This window comes from Marmota monax, unplaced genomic scaffold (genome assembly GCF_021218885.2).
Source record: "Marmota monax isolate L192 unplaced genomic scaffold, Marmota_monax_Labrador192_F-V1.1 WCK01_AAM20220418_F8-fsc00077, whole genome shotgun sequence".
Taxonomy (NCBI): Eukaryota; Metazoa; Chordata; class Mammalia; order Rodentia; family Sciuridae; genus Marmota; species Marmota monax.
In genome coordinates this window covers 3,024,834-3,044,122 of record NW_026694610.1, presented here as the reverse complement: position 1 = coordinate 3,044,122, position 19,289 = coordinate 3,024,834, and the positions used below count along the sequence as shown (strand labels likewise).

Sequence of the window (19,289 nt, the reverse complement as noted above, 5' to 3'; positions counted from 1 at the left end):
CAGAGAATGTCCAAGAGGCAGAATATGCATTCATCAGCGATCTTCATTAGTATTATCCTTGGGCTAAGTAAGCTTTGCCATCAGAAAGTTACACATACTGCCCTGAATTTTCTTTGACCTTCTATTAAATTGATTTCACTGGTAAAGTTTATGAAGTCCTCATAAACTTCTTCTACAGTAGAACATAACAGTGGAGGTAAACTTTGATATACTCACAATAACCTTGTATTACATTTCTGTGGGGATACTATGTCCACTACATTGTTCAGTGACCCCTACATGAAATCGTAGGTAAGAAACTTTATTCAGTATCAAGGACCAGAAAAAATTTCCTTCCTCTGAATGAGGATATAATTAGCACCCAAAATGACAGCATTTCCCTTTGTATTTTGGCTGTCTGGAAGTTCAGAACCAAATTTTTGGCTCGGTTTACTGCCTGTACAAGGACCTACATCTCAATATCTGCTTTTTCTTGTCTCTCCTGGTTTTGACCTTCCATTTTATGTTACAGTTTTTTCCTTCACCCTTGTTTCATTTTAAAAAATATCTTACTTTAACTGTTTATTTGCAATAAAGGGGACATAATTTTAAAGTAATTAATAGTTTGTTTAAAAAAAATTCCCGAGTCTGTAAGTCATGTTAGTTAGATTTATGTTAAGGTGCTATAAAGTAGCCAATTAACTAAAGGCTGAAATGCAGTTGGGGATACACACAGTCAGCTGCTTCTGTTCTTCTTTACATTCAAATGGCACTGTCATGAAGTTGTGCCTTTGCTTAACTGTTCATCACAAATTGAACACAATTGTAGTTCAAGAGTGTGCAATGTCCGCAAAGTGATGTGGTTGTTTTGGCATTTAAATCACGATTCTCAACGAGACTCTCATCCCTCTCTGATTATAGGATTGTAGGCCTATAGAACTAGAGTGGATTGGCAAGTTAACACTGACATTAAAATTTTAATTCAAATCTAAGAGCAATAATTTATGATATAATAATTTACTTATTAATTGAGTAGTTTTCACATTTTATATTATTTATCCCTTGCTTGTTCATTGTTATCCAAAAAACAAAAACAAATGAAGGATCATCATATAATCATCAAAAATAGCAATTAAGTATGCTTACTAGGTACAAAATCATCAGATTTAGACACAATAATGCACATGTTATAGAGCATCTTCTTAATTAAAGGAATACAAACTCCAAACAAACCACAAGCAAACACCCAAATACAACAGTAAAATACATACATTGGAGCCATGTACTTAGCTCAATATCACTAACTCAAAAGATTTAGCTTTTATCCTACTACTTATTCTATAATATTAAATAATATTTGAAATAGATGAACTCTCAATCAAAATTTAGAAATCTGTCACAAAGAAATATTTTGACATTTATAATAAGAGAAGATTTTCTCCTTCATGAAGAAAAATAACATTATTTTTTTTAATATTTGAAATTAATATCACCATGGGTGAACACTATTAATCGATTATCTGTTTATCTCACAGGACATTTGATCATGATTATATTTAAAGAATCTCTTGTGAGTTGAGCAACTATCTCTTTTCTCCTTTCTTCAAAATCATCCTTCTATTCTGATATTGGTGTCTTTGACTCATTTATATTCTTCTCTGCATGTTAGATCAATCTCTACCCCTCCTCTCCTAAAATCTTAACATTGAGATTCCATACACAATTCTATTTAGGTAATCTTAACAGTGTTTCTTAGCCTCTTCTATCCATTTGCCATTGACCCTTTATAGTCCTTCAGAAAGCAATGGCTTTTAACTCTATAGTTTTACATGGGAGATGCTAATTAGGATTCTAATAAAGATACTAACTAACTAAGTTCAGAAAATGCTAAGTTGCATCACGTTTAAATGTTTTTTAATTATAGGATTTTTTTTCTATGTCAACATGCATGTTTCAGGGAGTGAGAGATGTAGTAGGTAGGATCCAAAAGCATATTGTTTGCAGAATTCTTCTCCCTTGGGGAGTATCTGTTGAGACTAGAGTTCTCACCAACGAACACTTGGGAATACAATAATACCATCTTTAGTTCCTGTGATCTGCTCCACATGTTCACATTAGTATTGTTCCAGTGCTTGCCTTCTAACTTGAGTTAAATTTCAGTTATTATAGGTGCTATGGGCCTCTAAAAAAACTGTACTGTCAATGTTAAAAACATTAAACTCACTTATTTGAAGTACTGTGGAAGATAGAAAAAAGAGTCAAAGTTGAAATGAAATCGATTTTGCTAGATGTATCTACAAGAGCGTTGTCTCTTAAGGTGTTGGCCCTGGACCAGCAGCATCACCTGGGAACTTATTAGAAATACAAATATTCAGCCTAACTCCAGACCTACTGAATCTGAAACTCCAGGAGGGATGCCCAGCAACTTGTATTTTAACAAATCTTCAGGGGATTCTGTTGATCATTAAAGTTTGTGAACCTCTACATTAGAGCCCAAGGCTTACTGCTCTATTGTAGTCATTGGAATATAAGAAACATTTGTAAGGCATAATTAGAATCAATTCTGGCTTATAGTAAACTTATATGTGTTGTTGTTATTGGACCCAGACCAATTTTCCAAAGACAGTGGATAGAAAGTGGAATTCTATGTAAAGTTGACCAAGGAAGAGCCCTTCACTTATCACTGATTATAATTATACTAAAACTAGGTTTTGTAAGTGATATCAGATATCAATCTCATTACTTTTCGGTTGTCCATATGCCATCTCTCTAATTCCACAGAGGAGCAACATGAATTCTAGGACAGTGAGGAGAGGAAACTTTCCTTACATGAGCTTTTTCACACAGCTTCTCGATACTGAGCTAGAGAGTAAGCTGGTTCATGATCAGTCTCTGGCTCCTTGCCTAATTCTGCCCATCTTCTCTTCCTGATTGTATTATCTCAGTCAACTAAATTTCTAAGCTAAAATTTTAATCTTATCCAAGCCATCCTGAATACCAGCTTTGGTTGTCTCTGTTTGAAGCTTAGGCAGCCATCAGCATTAGCTATTAGTTAAAAGTCAGTTTTGGGGGCTGGGGTTGTGGCTCAGTGTTAGAGTGCTTGCCTATCACATGTGAGGCACTGGGTTCAATCCTCATCACCATATAAAATAAATAAATAAAAATAAAATATGTTCGTCTACACTAAAAATATTTTTTTAAAAAGTCAGTTTTGGCCCAATGTGGCTGACTCCCAAGGCAATTAGAAAGCCATCGCTGCTAACTTAAACTTCTGGCTCCTCCCTAGAGAAACTATTAATAAAATCTGGTTCTACTAGAAATATTTTGGAACCAAAGGATAATAACAATAATGCCTTTCTTGATAACATAATAAATCAGATGTTTCATATCTTTTCCTCCTTCCTACAGTTTTTACCTCTCAATCCTCTAATCTCCCTGGGTATTAATTTAATGCAAAAGTATTTTTGTTCTCTTAGTGTCTTCTCCTAGTCAGTTAATACAGTTTATTCTTACCTAAGAATTGTTTATTTTCTTATTTAATTTTTTGTTTCAGGTCTTGACTTTTAGGTCTTTATAAAGTTGGTACTGATTTTTTTCCCCTCTAACCTATTGCTCAGTCATTTCATCTTTGGTTGACTATTTCTTTATTTGTAATATCGATTAAATAAATCCTGTATCCTAAAATCAAAATTTTCTTTTTACTTTATTTTTATTACCTGTACTAGTTCCTTAGGCTTCTGCATGTTACCATAAGTTTATTTTAAGAAATAAGTTGCTAAAATTTACCTGTACAACATACTAGCCAAAACTTATTCTCCAAATCATTCACCCTTGAGGAATAGCTACACCAAGCATTCAAGGATTCAATCTTTTAAGTGAAAGCAAATTTCTTATTAGAAACTGAAGCCTTTGAAGCAATGTTCCTTGTTGCACTTAAGATGATTTCAAAGGTTTTGTTCAAAACTGACATCTTTCCATCACTGTGGTGCACAATATTTATCCTTTCAAGTCTTTCCTCCCATGGACATTTTTATTGTTAAAAATTTGGATAAAACTCACACAGACTCAAAGCCAAATAGTTCAAAAACTATTCCCTATCTCTCTTAATTTTCACTAAATAATCATGATATTTATTAAGAAAAGGAAAAAAAAAGTGTAAAAAAAAAAGTGACTACTCAGTATAGTTCCAAGTTTATAGTTACTAAGCCCTTCATAGGATTTCTGCTTAGAAAAATTCATCTTGAGGTTACCATAAAAATATCACTTTTATTTCACCAGAGACTCAGGTCAAAGGATGAAAACTCATCCTATACTATACACACACACACACACACACACACGTACATACACACATGCACACACACATATATACACACACATATATGTATGTATATACACATTTTTTACACTTTTCTTTTTTTATAAATATATATATACATATATATGTGTTGTGTGTTTATATATAAATGTGTGTATTATATATATATATATATATATATATATATATATATATATACACACACACATATATATGGCATAGGATGAAATAAAAATATCACTTTTATTTCACCAGAGATTCAGGTCAAAGGATGAAAACTCATCCTATACTATATATATATATATATATACACATATACTCATATATATGCATATATATGTACATGTGTGTATATATATGTACATATACATATGCGTGTGTATACTGAATATCTTTAGCTATTACGTGCCCAAAATTTTTCTTAAATTTTTCTACATTTTCAAAAATTTAGATACAATTTCAGATCTATGGTAATGGATACTGTTTTTAAGTGTGTGTAAGTAAAAATGACCTAAACTGCCCACAGGACACCGTTGACAATTTCTCCTCTACTTATAATCCATGTATTTTCAATTAACATAAGAGTGGAAGATGTATTTACTTTTCTAAATAACATTGTCATTAAATAATATTCATTAGAAAAATATATTTGGGGCAAAGAAAGCACTCCCTATATTATGGGCATCTATAAACTGCATCTCAACATCTCAATAATTTATCTGAAGGTAAGAGGAATTAAAATTGAGTGAATTTCTAACCTTTAATAGCCTTGATCCCAGAGAACATTGGGGTTCTCTGAGTCAAGGAACAAGTCATTCAGACCATAAACTTGCCATTGTTCTAGACTCTTCTTGATGCTCAATACAGATAAGTGGGTGTCTTTTCAAATTCTAAATTAGAACACTACACCAACTCTTCCTCTTTCCACTTTTCCTCCTCTTGTCTCCTCTTCTTCTCCTTTCTTTCCCCTCTGTTTGCCTCCCATGCTCTCCCTTCCCCCTTTTCCCTTTCATTCCTTCTTCTTTTCTCACACCTTGATTCAGCCAGACTTATGGCGTAGCACCTACCTTCAACCATCAATTACTCTCTGGCTATAGCAAGAAAAGTAGTTTTTCCTAGAAGCCTTGTCACCTGCAGGGAGTGGAGGGAGGTTCAGGATCTGCAATGGCCTCTTCCCACCTGCCTGCCCCACCTCCTCCAGTTGACTCTTAAGAATTGGATTGTCCTTCTTTCCTGTCCTCTGCCCTGGACCCAAGGGACACCAACAGCACCACTCTTGTTCTAGCTGTCCCCTTTCTCATCCCAGACAGAGAGTTAAATTTGCACTAGGAAATGAAACACAATTTGCACTAGAGTCCAAACTTCATAATAACCACATGTTCAGTATAGAAGGGCAAAAATGGAAATAAAACATCAAGTTTTTCAATAGCCAATTGAATGAGAGCAGTTGTACTGCCTTAAAAAAAGAAAATATTTCATCACTATTTGTTTTATTGGTTAATTTGGGGGCTGTGGAGAAGAGAATGAGATATTTATTTTCATTTTTATTTTGTAAGACTGTATAAAGGAACTCAAGAAATAGTTAATGAATTGCCTAAAGTCCCTGGCAATCATGGATTGATTTATTTACTAGAAAGAATTCTGTCTTGTTCATCTACTTGTATCAAAATGTTTTAATATGCATGTTTAATTTCCTCCTAAAGGAAAATCACTAGGAGGAAAAACACCAGTAAAAAAATCACCTGCCGACTCTACAGACATATCACCCACTCCAACAGCACCACCACTACCAAAGCCAGGATCTGAAGAATGGGTCTACGTGAATGAACCAATCCCTGAGGTATGCAACTTACAGTCAAAGAATCCATTCTTTGTCTGGTTTATGATCCACATCATTATTTGCAACATACAAAAATCATTTCATAACTGGTAATATATGTGCACTCATCAAAAATCTGAGATAGAGCTAGGAGTGTAGCTTAGTGGTAATAACTCTTGAGTCGCATTCACAGGTCCTGTGTTCAATCCCCAGAACTACAGAAAGAAAATCAGAAAGAAAGTAAGAGAGAGATGGGGGTCGGGGGAATAGAGAGAAGAAATAACAAATTTTCTAGAGTTTATCATTAAAACACATCTCAAAGTTTCTCCTGTTCATTTGAGTTTCTGAGTCATATTTTGAACTTCTGTTGAGTGCTAAAATCAAGAGAGCAAATGGGTTCTGGGAGGACCAATTTTCTTCCCGAGGACAAGCAGAAATGCAGTTTCCTAGAATGACTTCCACTGAACACATACACAGCAAATTTATGACCCTCTATCCAGTTCTAATGCTCACATGCTTTTAAATGGAGTTTAACCTCTGATTCTTTAGAAATAGGAGAAAATTTTGAAGCTAAGTAAGCCTGTTTAAAAAAAAAAAAAAAAAGCGGATAGCTGAGGCTGGGGATGTGGCTCAGTAGTGGAGAGCTTGCTCTCCTAGTACCTGTGAGGCCCTGGATTCAATCCTCAACACCACATATGAATAAATAAAATAAAGGTAGTGCATCCCACTACAATGAAAAAATAAATATTAAAAAAAGGAGACAGCTCTCTGACCTGAGAGCCTGAAATGGGTGTGCTAAACAAGGAGATCCCCAGGGAGCCCATCCTTCTCTGACAGCTGCCCAGCCCAGCTGCCACCAGGCACTTCCGGTTGGGGGAAATCGGTTGAGGAAAATTGCACAGAATGGTGATTTAAAACGTTTTTAAAAGGAAAGAAGCTTTTACAAGTCTAAGTCCCCTCTCTCTACTGTAATCCCCAGAGATGTCCTATTCTGATAAATCCAGCAAGAACCATTCCTGCAAATCATTTAAGATTCAAAGGCAAACTGTAGCACCTGAGGTGTTGCTGTTAGGAAGGAGCTCTCCTAGGGATGTCCTGTCTCCTCAGTTAGATGGAAATTTGGGGATGGAAGGAAAGAGCACGTTGAATAATTTACTGTATAAAACACAGAATCAAACACAGTGCAGAGCGTGTAACAGACTCTTGATAGGTTCATGAGGAAGTAATTAATTATCATTGAGAGTAAAATTAAAACAGAAAATATTTAAAGATGAGAACATTAAATATATCATTATAAATATGTACAACACTCATCCAAAAAGAAGCTACATATTGTATTTGTGTATTTGTGTATGTATGCATGTATGTATATATATGTATACAAATTATATACAAATTACATGTATAGGTGTGTGTGTGTGTGTATTCCAAAACTGTCCTAGGTCTACAATGTACCAATTAAAAAATTTGGGAAAAAAAACTCCTAGAAGCAGAATATAGAAGAGGTTTGGGGGAATGAGATAAAATTAAAATTAATGTTTAAAACGGGTATGAAGTGATGAGCAAAACCCAAAGCACATTCCTGAACTCCAAACCTGAAAGCCCTTTAAAAAAATAAAGCCATAGAAAACAAGCAGAAAATAGAGGACAAGAATTAAATAACTAAATAAGCATCAATATTAAGATATGAGAGAAGAGGAGCAGCATCCTGCTGAGAGGCTGAGCCGCCCCCTCCCCCTGCGCCGGCAAAGTAGAGGGAACTGTGACCACGCACAGAGCAGGCCCAGCGGCCTGCTGAGGGGCAGAGCTGCCCCCCACCCCCTGCGCCTGCCAGGTAGGTGGAACTGTGACCACGGACAGAAAAGGCCCAGGGGCCCGCGGCGGGACAGAGCTTCCAATCACTCCTGCAAGGTAGGCGGGCCTGCGACCCACCGGCAGAAGAGGAGCAGCGGCCTGCTGAGAGGCTGAGCCGCCCCCTCCCCCTGCACCGGCAAAGTAGAGGGAACTGTGACCACGCACAGAGCAGGCCCAGCGGCCTGCTGAGGGGCAGAGCCGCCCCCCACCCCCCGCGCCTCCCAGGTAGGTGGAACGGTGACCACCGACAGAAAAGGCCCAGTGGCCCGCGGCGGGACAGAGCTTCCAATCACTCCTGCAAGGTAGGCGGGCCTGCGACCCACCGGCAGAAGAGGAGCAGCGGCCTGCTGAGAGGCTGAGCCACCCCCTCCCCCTGCACCAGCAAGGTAGAGGGAACTGTGACCACGCACAGAGCAGGCCCAGCGGGCTGCTGAGGGGCAGAGCCGCCCTCTCCCCCTGCACCGGCAAGGTAGAGGGAACTGTGACCACGCACAGAGCAGGCCCAGCGGGCTGCTGAGGGGCAGAGCCGCCCTCTCCCCCTGCACCGGCAAGGTAGACGGAACTGTGACCACCATCAGAACAGGCCAGACCTGCAACCGAGAGACAGAACAGGACCAGTGGCCTGAGGAAGGGTAGAGCCGCCCCCCCCCCCCCGCGCCTGCAAGGTAGGCGCACCTGCGACCCACTGGCAGTACAGCCCCAGAGGCCTGCAGAGGGGCAGTGCCGCTGCCTGCGCCTGCAAAGTAGACAGAACTGTGACCACCGACAGAACAAGCCTAGCGGCCCGCAGAGGGACAGAGCCGCCGCCCGCGCCTGCGAGGGAGACTTTGCAACTATACAAGACCAATATAAATATATAGGGGGAAAATTCAATAGCACAACAGTTTCACCAAGTAGAAAGGAACGCAAACAGTATGAAGAGACAAGGAAAGAAAGGACCACAAGCATTGCAGGTCAACTCAACTTTAGAAGAGGTAATAGCTGCAGCAGATGGAATGTCAGATAAAGAATTCAGGATATACATGCTTCAGATGATCTGGAGTCTCAAGGAAGACATCAGACAGCAAAATCAGACAATGAAAGATCACTTCAACAATGAATTACATAAACAAATCCAAGAAGCAAAAGATCAACTATACAGGGAAATAGAGGTTATAAAAAACAAACAAACAGAAATCCTAGAAATGCAGGAAGCAATAAGCCAACTTAAAAACTCAATTGAGAATACTACCAGCAGAGTAGAACACTTAGAAGACAGAACATCAGACAATGAAGATAAAGTATTTCAACTTGAAAAGAACATAGACAGCTCAGCAAGACTGTTAAGAAACCATGAGCAGAACATCCAAGAAATATGGGATAACATCAAGAGACCAAATTTAAGAGTCATTGGGATACAGGAAGGGACAGAGTTTCAAACCAAAGGAATGAGCAATCTATTCAATGAAATAATACGAGAAAACTTCCCAGACTTGAAGAATGAGACAGAACCCCAAATCCTAGAAGCCTACAGGACGCCGAATGTGCAAAATCATAAGAGACCCACACCTAGACACATTATAATGAAGATGCCCAACATACAGAATAAGGAGAGAATTTTAAAAGCTACAAGAGAAAGGAAGCAGATCACATTTAGGGGTAAGCCAATCAGGATAACAGCTGATCTTTCAACACAGACTCTGAAAGCTAGAAGATCCTGGAATAACATATTTCAAACACTGAAAGAAAATGGGTTCCAACCAAGAATTGTGTTTCCAGCGAAATTAAGCTTCAGGATGGAAGATGAAATTAAAACCTTCCACGATAAACAAAAGTTAAAAGAATTTGCAGCTAGAAAACCATCTCTTCAAAACATCCTTGGCAAAACATTACAGGAAGAGGAAATGGAAAATAACAATGAAAACCAACAGTGGGAGGTAGGACACTAAAGGGGGGAAAATAATCAAAGAGGAAAACAAACCATGTTTAGTAACATAAATAAACAAATATGGCTGGAAGAACAACCCATATCTCAATAATAACCCTAAATGTTAATGGCTTAAACTCACCAATTAAGAGACACAGGCTAGTAGAATGGATCACAAAACAAGACCCAACAATATGCTGCCTACAGGAGACGCATTTGATAGGAAAAGACATACATAGGCTGAAGGTGAAAGGTTGGGAAAAATCATATCACTCATATGGACTTCGGAAACAAGCAGGAGTATCCATACTCATATCAAATAAAATAGATTTCAAGCCAAAGTTAATCAAAAGGGATAAAGAGGGACACTACATACTGCTTAAGGGAACCATACACCAACAAGACATAACAATCATAAATATATATGCCCCAAACAATGGTGCAGCTATGTTCATCAAACAAACTCTTCTCAAGTTCAAGAGTCTAATAGACCACCATACAATAATCATGGGAGACTTCAACACACCTCTATCACCACTGGACAGATCTTCCAAACAAAAGTTGAATAAGGAAACTATAGAACTCAATAACACTATTAATAACCTAGACTTAATTGACATATATAGAATATACCACCCAACATCAAGCAGTTACACTTTTTTCTCAGCAGCACATGGATCCTTCTCAAAAATAGATCATATATTATGTCACAGGGCAACTCTTAGACAATATAAAGGAGTAGAGATAATACCATGCATCCTATCTGATCATAATGGAATAGAACTGAAAATCAATGATAAAAGAAGGAAGGGAAAAGAATACATCACTTGGAGAATGAACAATAGGTTACTGAACGATCAATGGGTTATAGAAGACATCAAGGAAGGAATTAAAAAATTCTTAGAGATTAATGAAAACACAGACACAACATATCGGAATCTATGGGACACATTGAAAGCAGTTCTAAGAGGAAAATTCATTGCTTGGAGTTCATTCCTTAAAAAAAGAAAAAACCAACAAATAAATGATCTCATACTTCATCTCAAAATCCTAGAAAAAGAAGAGCAAAACAACAGCAAAAGAAGTAGAAGGCAAGAAATAATTAAAATCAGAGCTGAAATTAATGAAATCGAAACAAAAGAAACAATTGAAAAAATTGACAAAACTAAAAGTTGGTTCTTTGAAAAAATAAACAAAATCGACAGACCCTTAGCCATGCTAGCGAAGAGAAGAAGAGAGAGAACTCAAATTACTAACATACGGGATGAAAGAGGCAATATCACAACAGACACTTCAGAAATACAGAAGATAATCAAAAATTATTTTGAATCCTTATACTCCAATAAATTAGAAGATAGTGAAGGCATAGATAAATTTCTTATGTCATATGATCTGCCCAGATTGAGTCAGGAGGATATAGACAACCTAAACAGACCAATATCAATTGAGGAAATAGAAGAAACCATCAAAAGACTACCAACTAAGAAAAGCCCAGGACCGGATGGGTATACAGCAGAGTTTTACAAAACCTTTAAAGAAGAACTAATACCAATACTTTTCAAGCTACTTCGGGAAATAGAAAAAGAGGGAGAACTTCCAAATTCATTCTACGAGGCCAACATCACCCTGATACCTAAACCAGACAAAGACACTTCAAAGAAAGAAAACTACAGACCAATATCTCTAATGAACCTAGATGCAAAAATCCTCAATAAAATTCTGGCCACTCAGATACAAAAACTTATCAAAAAAATTGTGCACCATGATCAAGTAGGATTCATCCCTGGGATGCAAGGCTGGTTCAATATACGGAAATCAATAAATGTTATTCACCACATCAATAGACTTAAAAATAAGAATCATATGATCATCTCGATAGATGCGGAAAAAGCATTCGACAAAGTACAGCATCCCTTTATGTTGAAAACTCTAGAAAAACTAGGGATAACAGGAACATACCTCAATATTGTAAAAGCAATCTATGCTAAGCCTCAGGCTAGCATCATTCTGAATGGAGAAAAATTGAAGGCATTCCCTCTAAAATCTGGAACAAGACAGGGTTGCCCTCTCTCACCACTTCTGTTCAACATAGTTCTCGAAACACTGGCCAGAGCAATTTGACAGACGAAAGAAATTAAAGGCATCAAAATAGGAAAAGAAGAACTTAAATTATCACTATTTGCAGATGACATGATTCTATACCTAGCAGACCCAAAAGGTTCTACAAAGAAACTATTAGAGCTAATAAATGAATTCAGCAAAGTGGCAGGATATAAAATCAACACGCATAAATCAAAGGCATTCCTGTATATCAGCGACAAAGCCTCTGAAATGGAAATGAGGACAACCACTCCATTCACAATATCTTCAAAAAAAATAAAATACTTGGGAATCAACCTAACAAAAGAGGTGAAAGACTTATACAATGAAAACTACAGAACCCTAAAGAGAGAAATAGAAGAAGATCTTAGAAGATGGAAAAATATACCCTGTTCATGGATAGGCAGAACTAACATCATCAAAATGGCGATATTACCAAAAGTTCTCTATAGGTTTAATGCAATGCCAATCAAAATCCCAACGGCGTTTCTTGTAGAAATAGAGAAAGCAATCATGAAATTCATATGGAAAAACAAAAGACCCAGAATAGCAAAAACAATGCTAAGCAGGAAGTGTGAATCAGGCGGTATAGCGATACCAGACTTCAAACTATACTACAGAGCAATAGTAACAAAAACAGCATGGTACTGGTACCAAAACAGGCGGGTGGACCAATGGTACAGAATAGAGGACACAGAAACCAATCCACAAAACTACAACTACCTTATATTTGATAAAGGGGCTAAAAGCATGCAATGGAGGAAGGATAGCATCTTCAACAAATGGTGCTGGGAAAACTGGAAATCCATATGCAACAAAATGAAACTGAATCCCTTTCTCTCGCCATGCACAAAAGTGAATTCAAAATGGATCAAGGAGCTTGATATCAAATCAGAGACACGCCGTCTGATAGAAGAAAAAGTTGGCTATGATCTACAGTCGGTGGGGTCGGGCTCCAAATTCCTCAATAGGACACCCATAGCACAAAAGTTAATAACTAGAATCAAAAAATGGGACTTACTCAAACTAAAAACTTTTTTCTCAGCTAAAGAAACAATAAGAGAGGTAAATAGAGAGCCTACATCCTGGGAACAAATCTTTACTCCTCACACTTCAGATAGAGCCCTAATATCCAGAGTATACAAAGAACTCAAAAAATTAGACAATAAGAGAACAAACAACCCAATCAACAAATGGGCCAAGGACCTGAACAGACACTTCTCAGAGGAGGACATACAATCAATCAACAAGTACATGAAAAAATGCTCACCATCTCTAGCAGTCAGAGAAATGCAAATCAAAACCACCCTAAGATACCGTCTCACTCCAGTTAGATTGGCAGCCATTATGAAGTCAAACAACAACAAGTGCTGGCGAGGATGTGGGGAAAAGGGTACTCTTGTACATTGCTGGTGGGACTGCAAATTGGTGCAGCCAATTTGGAAAGCAGTATGGAGATTTCTTGGAAAGCTGGGAATGGAGCCACCATTTGACCCAGCTATTCCCCTTCTCGGTCTATTCCCTAAAGACCTAAAAAGAGCATGCTACAGGGACACTGCTACATCGATGTTCATAGCAGCACAATTCACAATAGCTAGACTGTGGAACCAACCTAGATGCCCTTCAATGGATGAATGGATAAAAAAAATGTGGCATTTATACACAATGGAGTATTACTCTGCATTAAAAAATGACAAAATCATAGAATTTACAGGGAAATGGATGGCATTAGAGCAGATTATGCTAAGTGAAGCTAGCCAATCCCTAAAAAACAAATGCCAAATGTCTTCTTTGATATAAGGAGAGTAACTAAGAACAGAGTAGGGTCGAAGAGCATGAGAAGAAGATTAACATTAAACAGGGATGAGAGGTGGGAGGGAAAGGGAGAGAGAAGGGAAAATGCATGGAAATGGAAGGAGACCCTCAGAGTTATACAAAAGTACATACAAGAGGAAGTGAGGGGAAGGGGAAAAATAATATAAGGGGGACAAATGAATGTCAGTAGAGGGGGTAGAGAGAGAAGAGGGGAGGGGAGGGGAGGGGAGGGGAGGGGAGGGGGGATAGTAGAGGATAGGAAAGGCAGCAGAATACAACAGACACTAGTATGGCAATATGTAAATCAATGGATGTGTAACTGATGTGATTCTGCAATCTGTATATGGGGTAAAAATGGGAGCTCATAACCCACTTGAATCAAATTGTGAAATATGATATATCAAGAACTATGTAATGTTTTGAACAGCCAACAATAAAAAATTAAAAAAAAAAGATATGATACTAGTTCCCCTGTACGTCTTTTAGCAGTAAAAATTCTGGAGAAAAATAAATGAAAATTTGAGGAGATAGAATAAAGTATGGTCAGAAAGTAAGGGAAACTACAAGGATTCAATCATTCCTCCCAAACAAGGGATAGCTGGGAGTCATTATGGACTCAATACTTGAGGTGAAGAAGTAAGGGAGCAGGGTCTTGGGGCTCAAGATGACCTCTGCACAGAGAGGGCCACCGGAGGGGACCTGGGTCTTCACTGGGGATGCAGCACCACAGGTAACAGCAGAGGAGCAGGAGAATACACTTAGACTACGGGAGGGCAAGACAGCTTCCCTGTGTTCTTCAGGGCACTGAGCAGGGTAGAAAGAGGGACAATGAGGACAGACACAGGCCAGACCTCCAGTGAGCTGAGTGAGGCCCTGTGGAGAGTGGCTGCTGCTGCTACAGCGAGGCAGGTCACCTGAATCAGCCTGGTCCTTTCCCCCTCAAGGCTTCCCACAGGAGCTGCAGAGTTCACCTGCCAAGGAAGAGGAGCATATGTCACCAGTTACATTTGGATTTCTAATAAGCAATGAATTTAAGCAGGCATCTGTACTCTGTCTGGTAAGCCTAGTTCCAGGCCTCCTAAGGACCCTGGTCAGCCTTACCTCAGTAGGTACACGGAGGCAAAGAGAGAGAGAAAGAGCATGAAAAGGGAGATTGCAGATCTGGCTTTTTCAGGCAGCAGTCAAGTGCAAGGCGAGCCTCCATACCCTCTTTGCCAGTCACAAGGGAAGGTGCAGAGAGCAGCTAGGAGTCAATCAGAGTGAAAGGTCTTTGCTTTCCAGCTTGTGGAAATACAAGAACAGATGCCCAAGAGGCAGGATTTCTCCAAAGAGGCAGCTGTGCCTTGGGCTCCATGACCCATTCAGTGTCCTCATTCACAGGCCACAAATCATAGCAGTCCTTCTCCTCCCCCACCTCCTCCTCCTCCTGCACTTGTTCCTTAGGCTGAAGTTGAGTACAGGGGCCACAGAGCCACGTGTTCCAAGTTTGGAAATCTATCATTCTCAGGAAGCTGACAGACATGGGATTTCTCTGCCAAAAAGTAGACCACTGTTCAATTCAGAACTCTGATCCATTCTCACCTGGCCCTTCTTAAAAAATAGACCCCCTTAGCCTCAATTTCACTTTGCAAGGTTTCTGTTACCTATGATTAACCAAGGTCAAATGCCTACATATTTAGGAACAGGTGGATGATGCTTATTAACATACAAATTGAGAGTCTACACTTAATCCCTGGCAAAACTTCAGAAAATCATTAAACATATGGCTTCTGAGCACTTATAAAGTATAAAATGATCGCTTGGAGACTGCCTGGGAAGAATAAATCTTGTTCAACTGGTCCATTAATTTGCCTTAATAGCAAGGTGAGGTTGATGGATCAGAGAGTACCACAGACGTAAGATCTCTTGAATTCAAGATAGCATTCAGAAATTTCCTCACAAAATTACCAGAGATAGATGACAGTTGTGAGAGCAGAATGTTAATTCAATGAGGCCCATTCTTAGCTGGTAACTCTCTGGCACAGGCATTGATTAATGGATTGAAATTGACCAGGAGGGAGGCTCAGAAGTGTGTCTATTTGCCAAGCATCTTAGCACATGCCTATAACACCAACAGCTCAGGAGGCTGAGGTTAGAGGCCTTCAGCAACTTAGTGAGATTCTGTCTGAAAATAAAATATAAAAAGGGCTGGGGATATTGCTCAGTGGTTCATCCCCCTTGGATTTAATCCCCAGTACCAAAAAAAAAAAGTGTGTTTATTTAAAATGCTCTTTAGCATCACTCTGGATACCACTTCTTTTAAGAGAGACTGTGAGATATATATCTATATATTTATATAGATATAAATATATATAAATTTGCATGACCTAGAGAGAGAGAGAGAGATACACGAATGATAGGTATCTCTGGTTTTCTGTTGAAACCAGAAAGAGAAGAAGCTAGGTCAGAAAAAGCTGTAAAGTAGTGTCAGAGAAGCATTAAAGGAAATGTAAATATTTAATTAAGATAAATGAATCATGAATATTTGATTAAGATAAATACATTAATCTATGGTTGGATGTAAAATCTTAGGCTTTTAAAACTAAATGCAGTCAACCAGTCTCCCAAAACTCTAACTAATGTCAAAACTGGATTCATGAGCGTCTGTTTTCATCCACGTCAACATCCATTGAAAACCTCTTATTTGCAAATGCTGCACTCAGGGATGGGAGCACAAAAACACGTAAGTTGCAGTTTCTATGTCCCAGAACAAAATTTGCTTGAAGACAGAAGAATATAAGCAACTCATTATAGCACGCTGTATTTGTAAACAAAATAGAAACTGTTATAATAACATAGAGGAGGGAATAATATAGTTAGTTAGGGAGGAGGTGCCCAAGAGAAAATAGCTCAATGTATTTGGAAGCAGAAAGTCTGCAGAGGCGGCTTCAGGAGTCAAGTTTAACAGGAGAAGGGATCAGATTTCTAAGGACATTGAAAGAGTGCTGGATTGTTTGATTTTATCTGCTGGATAGTTGAAGCCATGGAATGTTCTACAGAAATAACATGTTGGAATCTGTTTTCAAAACAGTAACTGAGAGAGACAGGAGGGTGAATCATTTTAAAATGTGGGCTGTGATTAGTCTGTCTGTGTTCAAATCCCAGCCACGTCACTCAGCAGCTGCATGACCTTATATGGGCTTTGTGGCCTCTGTTGACTCAACTGCTTCATATTCAAATGGGAAAAGCAATTAAAACAAATTTGTTTGGTGGTTATAAGTTCTCAGTCATTATTAGCTGGTTTTGAAATGTTATTCATGGATATTGAAAAGAATTCTTGAGATTTGCCAGGAGATACCTGTACCTTCTAGACAAGAGCTGATAAGGACCTGAATGAGAGAGGACAGTGGCACTGGGAAATAGGACATGAAGGGACAGAATCCATCCAGGTACAGGATCTTATTCATCCCTCTGAGATAGCATCTTTGCGTTCTCCTTAGGAGGCAGTTTTCCAGCTGAGGCAAAATGTGATGATTCGATTCATTCATTCAATGAATATTCCTTGAGAATCTACTAGGTCTCAGGCACTATGGTAATTAAGGAAAGATTGGATAGAGGTGAACAAGATGAAAAAAAAAGAGGTGATGAAGAAGATGATCATAATTCTTGATTTTACAGGACTGATATTCTAGAGTTGAATAAATAAGCACTTACAATTAATGTCATTGATGTCATGATAATAGGAGTACAGGGAGCTAAGGGCCAACTTCAGGCCATCTGAATGTAATCTTGCAAAACTGTTGGGTCAGGGGATGATTCCTGGAAGAGATGATGTCTGCACTGAGACCTGAAGAATTCTTTGGAATGGTAATTAACTGGGAGAGGGAAAGAAAAGAGAAGTGGGAAGTTTCACAGGGAATGCTTCAGTTAATTGCAACTGTTTCCTGATCTGCTTGCTTATAATACTCTTTTGACCCAATTATTCAGAAGAGTTTTCATTTTGAAACAATGATTTCTATGCTTTACCATGAACAGGAATTACCTTCATTTTTAATACCTTACTGGGAACTAATAGAGAATTCCTACATCAGCACCATCAAAACGGTTCTCAGGCATCTGAGAGAAGACCAGCATGCTGTACTTGCGTACTTATACCAGATCAGGTGAGTAAAGTTCCAGAGTCAGAATTTTACAGTTTACAGGTATGACATATAATATCCCTCTCCTTCTCTCAATGTCTTACAGAACAAGTTTCCAGGAGTTTCTAAGGCGTCCTGATCACAAGCAAGATTTCGTAGCTCAGTGGCAGGCTGATTTCAACTCTCTTCCTGATGACCTGTGGGATGATGAGGAAACAAAGGCAGAACTGCACCAAAGAGTGAATGTAAGGACAGCGGTGACATGCTGGGCCAGGGCCCAGTTCATTTCTCTGACCTGCCTGAGAGTGAGGATGAGAAAGGCAATGGTTTGAACTTTTACCAGGTTAATTCTCCAGAGCAGAGGCTCTTCTGTGCTTTGCATTCAGAATGAGAATGTGGTGGCAACACTTCTGGAAAGAGAAGCCAAGGTCTCTGCCTTGCAGGTTCCCTCTTGGCCTCTGTCTTATAAATTCCTGTCCCCTTTGTTGGTCCATGTGGCTGCACTCATGTCTGGTGTTAATCACATGCCTGTCTTGAACACCATCATATGGTCAGTCAATGGCAAGAAAGCAGGGCAAGAGGAAAATAAACATTTCTGTAATAATTTTGTCTATGATGGCTCTAAAAATTCCTTCTAAGAAGGTGACACTTGAACAGACTCAGGAGAGAAGTGATGGAGTGAGCCACGTGCATGTTTAGAGGAGGGTATCTCAACCACAGAGAAAAGCAAGGGAAAAGACCATGAAGGTACAGGATGCTCAGTGCTTTTGAAAAACAGCAAGGAGACTGTTGTAGCTGGAGCAGAGAGAGAATGGGCAAGTGGTTTGGTGATAAGACTGGAGAGATTGTAGGGGACCATGGTACCTAAGGCCCCAGAGGTCAGTATTAGGGTATTGGCATTGATCTGAATGAGATGGAAAGCTTCAGTTGCTGGTCTCAAAAGATCCTATAGGGGAGAAAAATGAGCAGGAAGAGCAGTTTGGAAACCAGCTGGGAAGCTTTTATAACAAGGGCAAGGCCTCATGGTAGCCTGGTTGATGCAGAAGGGTTTGACCCAAGAGGTACTTAAATGTGCTAGTGAAGCTGAGGTGTTTTACTTGTTCTTAGACATTCCTTAAAAAGTAGTAGTTAACTGGGTTGTGTTGGTCGGATTTTCATCACTGTGACCAAAAGTCCTGACTGGAAGGAAGAAAAGTTTATTTTTGCTCAGAGTTTCAGAGGTTGAGTCCATGGTTGGGCAGCTCTGACTCTGTATGCCCGGGGTGGCCAGAACAAGATGGCGGAAGTGGGCAGAGGAAAGCTGCTCAGTGTGTAACAGCCTGGCAACAGAGAGCTTCAGAGCCAGGAGCCAGGGATAGAAAGTCCTCCAGGGCACACCCC

At 39.1% G+C, this 19,289-nt stretch overlaps 1 protein-coding gene across 7 annotated transcripts in view; it reads left to right on the top strand.

Annotated features, from left to right (window-relative positions):
• Nucleotides 1–19,289, top strand: part of Spef2 (sperm flagellar 2) — a 188,934-nt gene that overhangs the window by 109,660 nt on the left and 59,985 nt on the right. For all 7 annotated transcript variants that reach the window (XM_058572081.1, XM_058572080.1, XM_046422327.2 and 4 more), the window contains 3 exons: nucleotides 6,001–6,137; nucleotides 17,806–17,933; nucleotides 18,016–18,154. In XM_058572081.1, the coding sequence (XP_058428064.1) occupies nucleotides 6,001–6,137; nucleotides 17,806–17,933; nucleotides 18,016–18,154 (404 nt within the window). The remainder of the gene's footprint in view (nucleotides 1–6,000; nucleotides 6,138–17,805; nucleotides 17,934–18,015; nucleotides 18,155–19,289) is intronic.